Source organism: Myxocyprinus asiaticus, chromosome 13, assembly GCF_019703515.2.
Source record: "Myxocyprinus asiaticus isolate MX2 ecotype Aquarium Trade chromosome 13, UBuf_Myxa_2, whole genome shotgun sequence".
In the NCBI taxonomy this organism is placed as follows: Eukaryota; Metazoa; Chordata; class Actinopteri; order Cypriniformes; family Catostomidae; genus Myxocyprinus; species Myxocyprinus asiaticus.
Genome location: NC_059356.1, coordinates 5076683 through 5091052, shown reverse-complemented (window position 1 = coordinate 5091052; position 14370 = coordinate 5076683). Strand labels below are relative to the sequence as shown.

The window sequence follows — 14370 nt, the reverse complement described above, 5'->3', positions numbered from 1 at the left end:
ATTGAATCCCTTTCGTCTTTGTTTCTTTAATACAAAGTTATACATTACTGTACCTGCAGAAATGCGTTCACAATGCATGTTAACCGCATGGAAATAAAGTGAACTAAAGTCGCAGCACCTCCTGAGATGATCATAGATAATTTGCAGCATTCTCATGGACGACATTAATCTTGAAAACAGTTTTCAGATGAATGAAACAGAGGAAAAAAAGAGTGAAAACTCTTTACATGCGCTTGTTCCACGAGACCTGTTCCAGCTTGCGCTGCACACCTCTGAACAAACAGTGAATCAAACACAAGCAGTAGCTATGCTTCCATCCAAGTTGTGAATTTAATTTATGCGAAAAATCAGAATATCGCAAAAACGATGTACGGCTAAAGCCGCGTTTCCATCCCTTGCGTTCAAAAGAACAAAATCGTCACTTCCGGGGAAATTGTAGCAACTGTGTGACTCTTTTATTAATAAAATCCTCACGGTATAGGATGAGCAGACAAAACACTTTAATAGCTCGTTTCATGACTGAAAATGACAGCATGTCACACAGTTCTGGGAGCACTATGTGTGTGCATTCCTCCATCAGTGGACTCGAGTGCAGTTCCCAGGGGTGCACCCGAGTTCAGAAAACAGTGTTCACATTATCCAAACGAACCGCACTTTGATGTCATTCGAACCCAGGTGCGCACCAAAAGTGCTAGAGTGAAAGCAACCTAATTGGTCAGGTTTTCTAAATAACATGATATATTTTAAACTCTTCACTGTGTTTTTAATCCAGTGCAACGTACCACCATGGTTAAATATTTTAGGACAGAGCATAATAAATAAAAATATATGAACTATAAAACAATTCCATGATTTTTCCACGACTTTGATGACTTTTCCAGGCCTGGAATTCACAATTTTAAAATTCCCTGATATTTCCAGGTTTTCCATTACTGTGGGAACCCTGTCAAGGTGATTAAAGCAACATTTTTCAACAACTGTCCAATAAGTGAAAGGATAGTATTTGGGGTAAAAAGCCCCCCTACTGCAGGGGCTAAAGGCCCTTATTAAACACATTAGCCACGTTTCCACTGTCGGGCCAAATAAAGGCATGCTAGTGTGTGCCAAGGCCAGTTGCATTCCCACTGTCACATCTGGGGCTTAATCATGCCGCCTCGGGGCTTATTCAGGATAAACGGCCAACAGACCGCCGATTACCCCTGAGCCAAAGAAGGCCAACTGGGGATTGAGGCGTGGTCAAAGGCGAAGTTTAGCAAAACACTCGTGCTGCGTTTCATTCAAGTCGGATGTGGGATATTCCTACTTTAATTCTCCGAACTCTTACCATAAAGGAATTCCAATGCCAGATGCTTGGAAAATGACGTTTAAACAACCAAAACTGCAACATTCCTATTAGCATAACAGGGGTTTGACTGTTTCCTAGCAACCCAACTGATAAACAGTGCTGCTATGCTAGCATTTGTGCTACAGGTGTATGATCAAACAAGCTTTATTATCTTGTAAAGTAGGAACTTTGGTTCATTGATTGATATCATTTAATAAAAGTGAATGTTTATCACAAACTATGTACATCTCTGGGTGCCGAGATATTTGTGTGACGTCACGCACCTGCATCTCAGCGAAAAAAAATTGTGCACATATTCCAAATCCGTTAAGATGCACAATGGGATGTAATAAATCTTGAGATGTAATGAAATGCCAAATGTGAATTGAATGTGGGAATACACGTTGTTGTAGTGTCCATTTTACTGTCCTTATATACGATTTATAAAACCAAAACATGACTTGTTCTGCAAGTGAAAAGCAACTAGTAAAAACACAATACCTCAACAAACAGAAAAAGACACAGTACTGTGATGTGATGATTTAGTGTGATAAAATCACTTGCTAACCTTTTCTGTGTAAAGTTATAGCCAATATTACAACTTTGTTTCCATAACGATGTAATGTCAACAAACCCTAAAATGACTGTAAAAATGATGAATTAATCAACTATACAGCTCAAATAATTAACAGAATAATTCATGTAAATCCTTTTATAAAATTATAAGCTTAACAGATAAAGTTGTAATAAATGTTGAGATGTAATGAAATGCCAAATGTGTTTGAAATGAGCAAGAAATTATGCCCCCTTTTCTGAAGTGGTTATTTTGAATAAGCATTATCTTTATCTGTTAAGTATCTTGCTGTCAAAAGTATTTGCATAAGTTGACATATTGTGCCCTAAAACTATTGCCCCAGAATCAACACTATAATCACTATAAACCCCCTGGAGTGCCTTTTACCCCAAGTAAGGGAGCCTTATTTAAATCAATGAATTGTATTCTTTTAACACAAATTATGTTGCTCCATAAATAATCAATAAAAATACATGTATTTCTTAAATCTTGAGACACTTCGTGATCAGAAAAAATGGCTAATTTTCCTTAAAGGGATAGTTCACCAAAAAATGAAAATTCTCTCATTATTTACTCACTCTCATGATATCTCAGGTGTTTATGACTTTCTTTCTTTACCAGAACACATTTGAACAAAATTATAAAAATATCTCAGCTCGGTAGGTCCTTAAAATATAAGTGAATGGAGATTTCTCTTTTGAAGCTCCAAAAATCACAGAAAGTCAGTATAAACTTCATCGATACGACTCCAGTGGTTAAATTAATGTCTTTTAAAGTGGCATGAACGGTTTTGGTGCAAAAAAGTAAATATTTAAGTGCTTTTGTTTTTAAAACTCTAAATCATGCTTCGGTCAGCAGCGGTATGCGTGTGTGACGTAATCACATTGGCATTTGAAACACATGAGAACTGGTACACGTGTGACACAGCCAGAAGAGCAGCGCTGTTTACAAGTGAGTAGGAGGAATGCTGTACAGTAGCTTGGATGGTTTTGGTTTAGATCTGTTATTATCTGTTTCTTTACTCAACAATGGTGTGTTTGTGGGCTTATCCTGGATGTCTCAAACGAGTGCGGAACGTGAGATTACATCTGTATCCATGGCAACTCAAATATGTCACACGAGAGACCACTTGGACTCCACCCTCTCCTGAAGCATTAAATTATAGTTAAAAAGTACTTGATCTTTTTCACACCAAAAGTGATCGTATCACTTCAAAAGACATACATTTAACTGCTGGAGTCGTATCAATGAAGTTTATGCTGATTATCTGTGATTTTTGGAGCTTCAAAAGATAAATCTCCATTTACTTGTATTTTAAGGACCTACTGAGCTGAGATATTTTTCTAATTTTCTTCAAATGTGTTCTGGTTAAGAAAGACAGTCATACACAGCTGAGATATCAAGAGGGTGAGTAAATAATAACAGAATTTTCATTTTTGGGTGAACTATCCCTTTAAGGTGTGCCTTTAGCCCCGTTGTACCCTAGGAGGAGCTAAAAAGTCTGTCTAAAGTCCCTCTTAACAGCTAAGAGGAAATATAGGCCTAGCTCCTCAAGTGTGAAAACGACAAAAAGTATTAGTTCCGGGTAAAAGTAACTAAAACAGGCTTTAGTTCCTGCAGAGGGAAAGGGCCATAAGATTAACGATTAAGTTTGTCTTTGAAGTCCATCCTGAATTGAATGTGGGAATACACGTTGTTGTAGTGTCCATTTTACTGTCCTTATATACGATTTATAAAACCAAAACATGACTTGTTCTGCAAGTGAAAAGCAACTAGTAAAAACACAATACCTCAACAAACAGAAAAAGACACAGTACTGTGATGTGATGATTTAGTGTGATAAAATCACTTGCTAACCTTTTCTGTGTAAAGTTATAGCCAATATTACAACTTTGTTTCCATAACGATGTAATGTCAACAAACCCTAAAATGACTGTAAAAATGATGAATTAATCAACTATACAGCTCAAATAATTAACAGAATAATTCATGTAAATCCTTTTATAAAATTATAAGCTTCATATTTCTGTTTAAACCCTCCAAAAATTGCCCCCATTCACTTTCATTTTAAGTGCCTCATCATAACCTCCATTTTTGCTTTAAAGAAAATGAGGGACGAGTCAAAATTAATTTTTGTGGTAATCAATTTCACTTTCTTTCAAAAGCAAACATATCTTGATGTTCTAAAAAATGAAAGTGTGTAAACGATATTTAATTTTCATAAAAATAATTTTGAGTAGTTTTTTTCTTTTTCAAACCTATTTACTCATACCTGTAATATTATTGCCCAGTATTTCAAATTGTATTCAAGTTCTTCAATAGCAATACTTTTACTCAAGTAGATTTTCACCACTGATTATTATACTGAATATTCTCATTTAGTTATACAATAATAATAATAATAATAATATTAATTACAAACCATATTTTGATAGACTGTGCACCTCCGACAAATCTTGATGTTTGCAATTCAAAGTCATGATCACTTGGAGGCATTTTCAAAATCATGTATATTTATGTCATTATTGGTTTGTTTACCAAGGTTATTTGTCAGCTCCTCTGGTTTAATAACTACAGTCATCAAATCTGTTCAACTGTCTGAATGTAAAGAATGAAGAATGAACACCAACCTGTTTGTTCGTCAGTGTGTTCGGTTTTAATTCTGCATGCTTCTGGATAAGCCATATCTTCACTCTCCTCTTTAATAAACATCTTTACAACAGTGTCACACAGATTTCACTTGTTTCCTGGAGTTTTACAATTCTCCCGCCGAAAATAAACACTGGAAATCAAACTTATTTAGTCACTGAAGAAATAAAACAGATGAAAGACACACATTTATTCTCATTCAGCGCGGGGAATAATCATCATCATCATCATCATCATCATCATCATCTTCTTCTTCTTCTTCTTGTCTAATGGCGATTCGTAAACTACTGTAGCTTATTATCGCCACCTACTGAACGCATCTGGACCAGAGAGAGTTTTTAATTTTTGTCTCTGAGACATAATGGGACTTTACTTGGATAGAAAACAATATAAAATTAAGTTTGGAATGTAGTTATAAACAAATCTTCAAGACTTTTTAGTGTTTTGAATTCCTTCATGCCATAAACATCATCTAGAACAAATGTGTCACTGATCATTACTTGCCAAGAACTCACATCAAACCTATTTTTAAATGTGTTTTATAATACTCCTTTCATAGCCACAACAATACTTTAACATTCAATAGATGACAGACAGTGTTTATACCTTATAAATAACAAAACATTGTCCCCAATTTTAATGTGCAGTCATGCTCATATTTTTCCCATTAAATTGCAGGTTCATTTGTTTTAACAATGTATAAGTTCTCAATGGGTTTCAGTGAGAAAACGTTTCTGTTCTGTTGTAAAACTTTGATCAAACTTCTTTTCTAGGAGAAAATATATCATTCATTCACAAAAAGCGTACAGTACCACCCTGAGCATGCCCAATCTTATCTATCTCAGAAGCTAAGCAGGGTCGGGCTTCTATGGGAGACTGTCTGGTATTACCAGGTGCTGTACGCTTTTGCTTCTCCTGGATTGTTTTAACTAGTACACTTCCTCCTGCCACAGCTGTGATTTTTATTCAGTCATCTTTGGAATTTGGTTGGGTGATCCATATATTTTCTTTCATTTTGCTTTCTCTGTGTGCAGACAACAGCCTGGTCCTTTTTCTTGCCTCCTCGAGAATCTCCCCTTTGAAAACAACAGAGCAGGAAAGTAAAAACAAGGTGATGTGCTGCAGTAAAAATCTTTGTACACTTTCGAAAAAGAAAAAAAAAAAAGGTGTCTTTCTTTGGGTAGGGAAGAATTTGAATTTATGTGTTGAGCATTTAAATGTGCAGCTGAGCTTTCCCTCTTTTAGCAAAATATGTTTAAGGTATCGTACAGGCAGGGTTGGGAGGGTTACTTTTGAAATGTATTCCACTACAGATTACAGAATACATGCTGTAAAATGTAGAAAGGGGCAGTGGTGGCTCAGCAGTTAAAATTCTGGGTTAGTGATCAGAAAGTTGGGGGTTCAAGCCCCAGCACTGCCAAGATGCCTCTGTTGGGCCCTTGAGCAAGGTCCTTGACCCTATCTGCTCCAGGGGTGCCATATCATGGCTGACCCTGCACCCTGACCCCAGGTTAGCTGGGACATGTGAAAAAAAGAATTTCAGTGCAAATGTGTGACAAAAAATTAAATGTAATTTGTAATGTATTTCATTAGATTACTCAAGGTCAGTAACATATTCTAAATACTTTGGATTACTTCTTCAGCACTGGTAGATTTTTCACTTGTTTTGACTATAAAATCTCTGCCAGTACAGTAAGACAAAATACACGTTAAAAATACATTCTCTGAAAAACCTAAATATCTTATGCAGTGTTGTTTCTAAAACAAGATTAATCAAACTGAACTTGTTTTAAGGATTTTTAGATATTTTTACAGAAAAACAATACAAAAATTATCAAGAATATGATTTTTGCCCTAATATCAAAGGTCTTACAAGAAAAAAAGAAATTATGATCCAACGTGAATTTTATTGATAAAAAATATGATTGTGTCTGGTAACGTGCATGTAAAATGGCTAGAAATAGCATTTTATCTTAGCGTAAAGCTGACAATTTACACAAGGTTTATTTCTATTTCTTCTGCTCCAAACTTACTTCAAACTTACTTCTCTGTCTGCTCGTATGAATGTAACACATCATAAGAAAGTGTTTCACCGCTGTTCAAATGCACTTTGGATCGCATCATTTATATGTATAAATGTTTTCCATCTGAAAGGACTAAATATTAAATGAAACAAATGACAATAAAATGCAAAGTAATCCCTTCAGTAATCAAAATACTTTTTGAATGTAACTGTATTCTAAATACCAATGATTTAAATTGTAACTGTAGTGGAATACAGTTACTTATATTTTGTATTTTAAATACGTAATCCCGTTACATGTATTCTGTTACTCCCCAACCCTGCGTACAGGTACACAGGAAAAGGCATGTGACCAGCTCCAGTGAAATTGAACGAGGAGAGCGGAGGCACTTCACTTTTTTACAAATAAATAAATGACAACGTTTCACAGGGTCTGTTGTTCCTATCTTTTTTTGTTGTTATTTTTAAGCTGCAGCCCAAGGCGTCTGTAAATAAGGAGTGAGCCGCACACAGTGGTCTTTCTTTAAATAGCCCTCTGTTCACTGCAACTCTTGCTTACAGCCATACCACCCTGAGCACTTAGTACGTTCCAATCAGAAACAGGGTGTGGCAGCAGATGGTGAGCGAGGCTCATGTTTGTTTGTTTGAGTTTTTTATGTAAAATAACAGTTAGTTTTACTTTTAAGTTTATTTTATTTTTTGGTGCACTAGCGCTCCCCAGCAGTTAATCTGCGTGGGGAGCCACTTTTTGTTTCATGTTATTTTTGCCAAATTTACAGATTTATGAAAGAAAAGGACACAGCACAGAAGCTGCAAATGATGAAAAGAGTGCAACAATGCAATTCAAAGGATAACAGATCTAAAAGAAATGTGGATGTTTTACATGAAAAAAAGGATTAAAAGATACACAAAGTAGTGTTATTTGAAAGAAATAACTGTGATTGTGGATTTAATGGACTTGAGAGATGAAAAGGTAGAGTGATGACAGAGATCAAATTGGTGACGGAGAAGATCAGAGCTGGAAAGTTGTTTGCTGTGAGACCTAGACCGGGTGGAGAATATGAATTGACTTTAGCTAATGAAGAGGCATGTGATGAATTATTGGACGGACAGATCATAAAAGAAAAGAAATGCAAAGTAAGAAGTCTGCAAACAAGGGAATGCGTTATGTCATTTATGCATTTACCAGCATACATGGAAAATTAGGAAATGCTGTCTAAGCTGGAAATGTGGGGGAAAATGCCTAAAACAAAGATCAAAAGAAGGTACTATTCAGGCACTGACATTGTTGACGGGGCAAGATATCTTAAAGTAAGATTCCTGAAAGAGGTAAAATCATTACCACACAGCGCAAAGTTTAAGACGGCGGAGGGGATGCAGTATTTCTGCATAATGCATGATTGCCTGGTTAAAATATGTAGATTATGCATGCACCTGGGTCAAATTCTAAAGGAGAGTCCAGACTTCAAGTGTCATGAATGTGACAAGCAAGGACATTATGCCCAAAACTGCACTGCAGTCAGGTGCCCAGACTGTAACCATGTGCTGGTAAATTGTGTGTTGGATGAGAGAGGATGAAGAGGATGAGGAAGAAGGCTGCCAAGAAAAAGAGACTGAGATGCAGGAGGGAGAGGAGCAAATGCAGAAAAGAATGGAGGATTCAAATGTGGTGGAGATAAATCAAATGAGCAGACTGAGGATGAAGAGGATAATAAGGAATTAAAGGACTGTAATGTCAGTGTGAAAAATCTACAGTGAGAAAAGGACAATGAGACACAAAATGACAAAGTGACAAAGTGATAGATGGACACCTCAAGAGACAAATCAGAGTGGAGTTGATGAATAGGATAAATGGACTAAACACACACTTAAAACTAATGTGTTAAAAAAAAACACAACCTGAGTTACTTCTTAACACATCCATGTGTCTAGTTAAGGACGACACATTTTGTGTTACTTTTAATTCGAGCAGTGTGTTATCGCTCTTAACACAGACAGCATGTCAAGATTTTAACATTAATGTGTTATAATTACACAGTTTGTGTCAGAGATGTGCAATTTCTTACCCAATTTAACTAAATGTATGTGTGCTGATGGGGGCATGATCGAGCGTCTGTGGAGAGCGAGGCCGAGAGAGTGAGTGTGGTAAGGGTTGGCACCTGTGGGAGATCACTTCTAACAGCTATTTTGCAGTGAGAGCAGAAAGTGATTTAAAGGGTGATTGTGGCAGGGAGGAGGGTGGGGCCGGGTCGTGATGCTGCACACCTGGCCCCTAATCAGGCTAATCAAGCCCACGAGAGGGATAAAGGCGACCGGAGGCAGCAGTTCCAGAGAGAGAGAGTTACGGGCAGCTACATGGCATGTGTTTATGTTTGTCTTTTTGTTTAAGTTTATTATTAAATTATTATTTATATTGTCAAGCCGGTTCTCGCATCCTCCTTTCCCTTTTACCTCATTACACTGGTGCCGCAACACGGGAAGGAGGAGGGATGCGCAGTAGTAAAGTCCTCGCCACTACCATCCACCCCAACAGAACAGCCGCGGCCATCCGCCGGGGGACGGAGGAGACCGGCCGCCTGAGAGTGGTGGAACTGTGAGGAGAGGAGGGGCTCCTTGCTGACCGCCTGGAGCGGTCAGGGCCACTGCCAGGGGTAGAAGAGTCCCCTACCAGCCGCTAAAATGCGGCGGGGCCAAGAGGACCGCCGACCACGAGCTGGGAGGGGCTCCTGGCCGACCGTCTGGAGTGGGAGAATCGCTGCCAGGGGCGGGGGAGACCCCTTCCATCCACCGAAAATGCGGCAGGGAAATCCATTCACCAGGGGCTGGAGGACTGACTCCGATCCGCCCAGGGAGGCACGGCTGTCGTCCAATAGAGGGTGGAGGAGTGGCTGAGGACCAGGCTACGGTGTATCAGAGAACTGGTGAGTACGTTTTTTTTTTCTCTCTCTCCTCTCTCTCTCTCCCGCTGTCGCTCCGTGTTGGCCTTTCCCTCATTTTTTTGTTGTTGTTTTTCCCTCCCCTTGTCACCCTCCCAGGTCTGAAGAGGTGTGGATGACCTGCCGGTAGGCGGGGCCGGGAAGGCATGCCCCCTCCCCGGAAAGGAGGGGGGGATGTACATCATGACGGGGGCTCCCCAGCCTGAAGGAAAGGAGGGAGGAGTGTGGGAGGGAGGAGGGCGGGGCCGGGTCGTGATGCTGCACACCCGGCCCCTAATCAGGATAATCAAGCCCTCGAGAGGTATAAAGGCGACCAGAGGCGGCAGTTCCAGAGAGAGAGAGTTACGGGCAGCTGCCCGACAGGTGTTTGTGTTTGTATTTTTGTTTAAGTTTATTATTAAATTATTATTTATATTGTCAAGCCGGTTTTCGCATCCTCCTTTCCCTTTTACCTCGTTACAGTAATCCAGACTGCCGGAGGGGAGAGAGCCGAGGCTGCACGTGTGTAAGCAAGCATTTGCGTTTTAAGCTTTTGAGTTTGAGAAAATAAAAGTACCTTTTTTGTTTGTCTCACTGTCTCCTGCTTCCTCCTTGAGAGAATTAAGAACTTTTGCCAAAGTGGTGCCGAAATCTGGGAATAAGGAAGGATACGCTGCCATGACGTCCTCGTCACTGGAAGAAGTCTTCAAGTCCCTTGCCAGCATCCACCAAGCACAACACCAGGCCCTCCACCAAGCACAACACCAGGCCCTCATGGAGCTGTGGATGGAGCAGGAGAAGTGATTCGAGGTGCTCCTCCAGGCCCAAGCGGAGGTCCGGCAGGTGTTGTGGAGCTTGCTGCCCCAGTGGGGGGCTACAGCCATAACTCCAGCAGCAGCAGGACCTCATGTGAAGCAAGCAAAAATTACAACGCAGGACAACCTTGAGGCCTTCATAGAGCTCTTCGAGCACACAGCCAGAGCCCTGAAGTGGCCGTGCTCACAGTGGGCGGTCCATTTCCAACTGCTGCTGTCTGAGGAAGCCCAACTCGCGGCACACCAACTTCCGGTGGCCAACCTCCTGGGGTATTATGATTTGAAGAAAGCCATCCTGCAACAGGTCAGCCACAGCCCAGAACAGCATCACCAGAGGTTCTGCACGCTGATGTTGAGAGAGGTCGACTGCCCGTTCGCCTTCACACAACAGCTCCGCGACACCTGCCAGTGATGGTTGCTGGCTGAGGAGGAGGGCGATGCTGACGACGTCATCAACATCGTGGTACTGGAGCAGTTCGTCTCCCACCTGCCGAAGGGGACAGCAGAGTGGGTCCAGTGCCACCGTCCGGCGTTGCTGGAGGAGACAATCCAGTAGGCTGAGGACTATATAGCGACTTTATCTAGGTGACGGCGATCCATTTTCTCTCCCTCATTCTCCCTTCCCTCCCCCTCACCTTCCACATATCCTGTTCCTGTTCCCCGGAAACAGGGAATACCTTCCCCAAAACCAGTTCCCTGGTCCTGTGGGCCATACATCCTGCTGGCTTCCCCTAACTCTCTCCACTCTCCCCCACAGGCTGGTGAATCCGCTGCTGCGGGTGTCGGTGTGAATTCTGGGCGCCACGATGAAGGTGGAGACATTGGTCTGGGTCCTTGACGTGCCACAGGCCGCCACCGATCGTGCAGGAGCGTACTGGATACCTGTGAGTATAAAGAGGGGTACATATCAAGCTTTGGTGGATTCCGGTTATAATCAACCATTTCACCCATCCACTAATCTTGGGTATGAATTGGCCAACATGTACTGCTTTATTGAGGGAAATCTGTGTGGATGGGCCCTGTAACAGTGTGTTTCGGTGTGTGGTTTGTGATGCACTGGCTGGGTAGGCGGAGCTGGGGCCTCTGCGTCAGCTCCACGTCAGGATGACATAAGGGAGAGTGAAATGGCGGCTTCCCCCACCCTTAGTGGATTTCTTCTGGAGCAGACGTGAGACGAGACCCTAAGGCATGCCTTTGATCAAGTGAAAGTGATTGATGGTGAAAGTCTCCAGCAAGACATTGCACTCACATATCCGTATTTTTCGATTATCATGGATCGGTTGTATCGAGTGACACAGGATGCTCAGATAAAGGAAAATACAACCCAATTATTAGTAACGAAGAGCCGTCGGGAAATGTTATACCAGATGGCTCATTATAATCTGATGGCAGGTCACTTAGGGCAGGAAAAAACACTGAACCATCTAATGGCCTGTTTCTATTGGCCGGGCATTCACAGGGATGTTCACAGATGGTGAGCGGCATGCTGTGAATGTCAGCGGGTGAATCCGCCGGCCACCCCAAGAGTACCATTGGGCCCCTTCCCTTGATCGAGGTCCCTTCAAATGAACTGACATGGACTTCGTCGGGCCATTAGAGCAGACGGCACGGGGGCATTGCTTTGTGTTGGTTCTGGTGGATTACGCAATGCGATATCCGGAAGCAGTGCCTCTGTGCAACATCTCAACACGTAGTGTTGCGGAGGCACTCTTCAGAATTATCTCCTGAGTGGGGATTCCGAAAGGAATCCTCACTGATCAGGGCACAACGTTTATGTCACGTACACTACGCGAACTATACAATTTATTGGGGATTAAATCGATTTGGACCAGCGTTTATCACCCCCAAACAGACGGCTTGGTCGAATGATTTAATAAGACACTAAAGAATATGATTCGTAAGTTGGCATGAGTCCCTAATTTTTGCAGTATGAGAGGTCCCACAAGCCTCCACGGGGTTCTCCCCATTTGAATTATTGTATGGGTGTTGACCGCACGGCGTGCTCAACATCCTATGGGAAAATTGGGAGGAGGGACCTTCAAACAGCAAAAACTATATTCAATACATTCTTGACCTGAGAGCAAAACTCCACACATTGGGGCAATAAACACAGGAGAATTTGCTCCAGGCTCAAGAATGTCAGAGCCGGCAGTATAATAGGGGTACTCAACTATTGGAATTTGCACCAGGAGATAGAGTCCTTGTATTACTCCCCACCTTGAGCTCTAAATTACTCGGCAAGTGGCAAGGGCCCTTTGAGGTCACACGATCACATGTAAGATTTACAACCTCAATCTCTTAAAACCATGGAGAGAAGCAGTCCCCATGATGTTGGCGACGGTGGTGCCGGAAAGGGAGGAGCTCGGACCGGAGGTGAACTTAAAAGTCACCGATCGAGTCACCCTGGTCACTTGCGGAGACCACCTCTCACCAACACAAGTCAGGAGGTTGCCAAGTTGCAAGGAGAATTCTCCAACATGTACTCATGACTTCCCAGTTGTATGAATTTCATAGAGCACCATATCAAAAAGACCCCAGGGGTAGTGGTACGCAGTCGTCCATACCGATTACCCGAACACAGAAAAAAAGTGGTTTGGGACGAATTAAAGGTCATGCTAGATATGGGGGGTTATAGAAGAATCCTACAGTGACTGGGCCAACCCGGTGGTGTTGGTTCCAAAGAGTGATGGCTCGGTCCGGTTCTGTGTGGATAATAGAAAAGTCAATGTGGTGTCTACGTTTAATGCGTACTCAATGCCTCAGATTGATGAACTGCTTGATTGGTTAGGTGTGGCTCACATTTATTCGACACTGGATTTGACAAAGGGATATTGGCAGATCCCCTTAACTCCTATGTCCTGTGAAAAAAAGCATTTTCCACACCGTTCGGATTACATCAATTTGTCACCCTTCCTTTTGGTTTGTTCGGGGCCTCAGCTATGTTCCAGCGGCTCATGGACAGAATCCTCAGACCGCACGCCACTTACGCCACTGCCTATCTGAACGACATCATTATTTACAGTAATGATTGGCAGCGGCCCCTGCAGCATCTGAGGGCTGTCCTGATGTCATTGAAATGGGCGGTACTCATAGCAAACCCTAAGAAGTGTGCAGTTGGATGGGTGAAAGTTTGGTATCTGGGCTTCCACTTGGGTCATGGACCAGTGCGGCCCCAAATGCATAATACCGCAGTGATTGCAGCCTGCCCGAGACCCAAGACCAAAAAGGAGGTGAGACAGTTCCTGTGGCTGGCTGACTATTATCGTAGGTTTGTGCGAAAAGGGGGCACCAGATCCGGTCCAGTGGATGGAGCTGTGTCTGCAGGTGCTCATGCAAGTGAAAGCTGCACTTTGCGGCAGGCATTTGTTGCACTCTCCTGACTTCTCTTTCCCTTTATCTTGCAGACAGATGCATCTGACATGGGGTTAGAAGCGGTACTGTCCCAGATGGTGGAGGGGGAGGAACTCCCTGTGCTGTACATTAGTCGCAAGCTCTCTCTGAGAGAGACTAAGTACATCACAATCGAGAAGGAGTGTTTGGCCATCAAAAAAAACAAAAAAACTCTAAATTACTCCCTCCACCGCCCCTCCGCGAGATCCCCCCAAAAACACTAGGTAATTGCCCCATTTCTTATTATAAAAATCCCTAACTCCCATCCTTCTGCTCCACCCCTCCTCGAAGGCAGCCACCTTCCCCATCTCCGCGCACCACTCCGGGAACGAGGGTGCTGCATCCGACTTCAAACTCCTCAAAATAACCTGCCTACCAATCATCACACTGGTCAAAACCCAGTCCTTCATGTACTTATCCTCCAAATCCATGACCTTCCCATCTCCCAAAATACAGAGTCTGGGGCAGAACGAGACCTGAGTGCCCAACACATCACACACAAAACTTTGCACCTTCAGCCAAAATTCTTGAATCTTACGACACCCCAAAAAACAAGGGTTGTGTCTCCATCTTCTGATTGACATCGCCAGCAGGTGGGTGTGTCTTTAAGACCAAGCCTATACAATCTAGAGGGGGCCCAATAGACTCTATGTAAAATCTTGAATTGCATAAGGTGAACC

The 14370-nt window shown here is 42.3% G+C and overlaps 2 protein-coding genes across 4 annotated transcripts in view; one reads left to right on the top strand and one right to left on the bottom strand.

Annotated features, from left to right (window-relative positions):
• Positions 1–14370, bottom strand: part of LOC127450334 (gastrula zinc finger protein XlCGF57.1-like) — a 310096-nt gene that overhangs the window by 128643 nt on the left and 167083 nt on the right. The window contains exon 1 of one of the 3 annotated variants that reach the window (XM_051714369.1): positions 4529–4780. The exons of the other annotated variants lie outside the window; for them this stretch is intronic. Within the exon in view, the coding sequence (XP_051570329.1) occupies positions 4529–4610 (82 nt within the window). The 5' untranslated portion in view covers positions 4611–4780. Of the gene's footprint in view, positions 1–4528; positions 4781–14370 lie in introns of those variants that run through there. 3 annotated transcript variants of the gene reach the window in all.
• LOC127450374 (gastrula zinc finger protein XlCGF57.1-like) overlaps positions 1–14370 on the top strand; it is a 306871-nt gene that overhangs the window by 207264 nt on the left and 85237 nt on the right. The window lies entirely within an intron of this gene.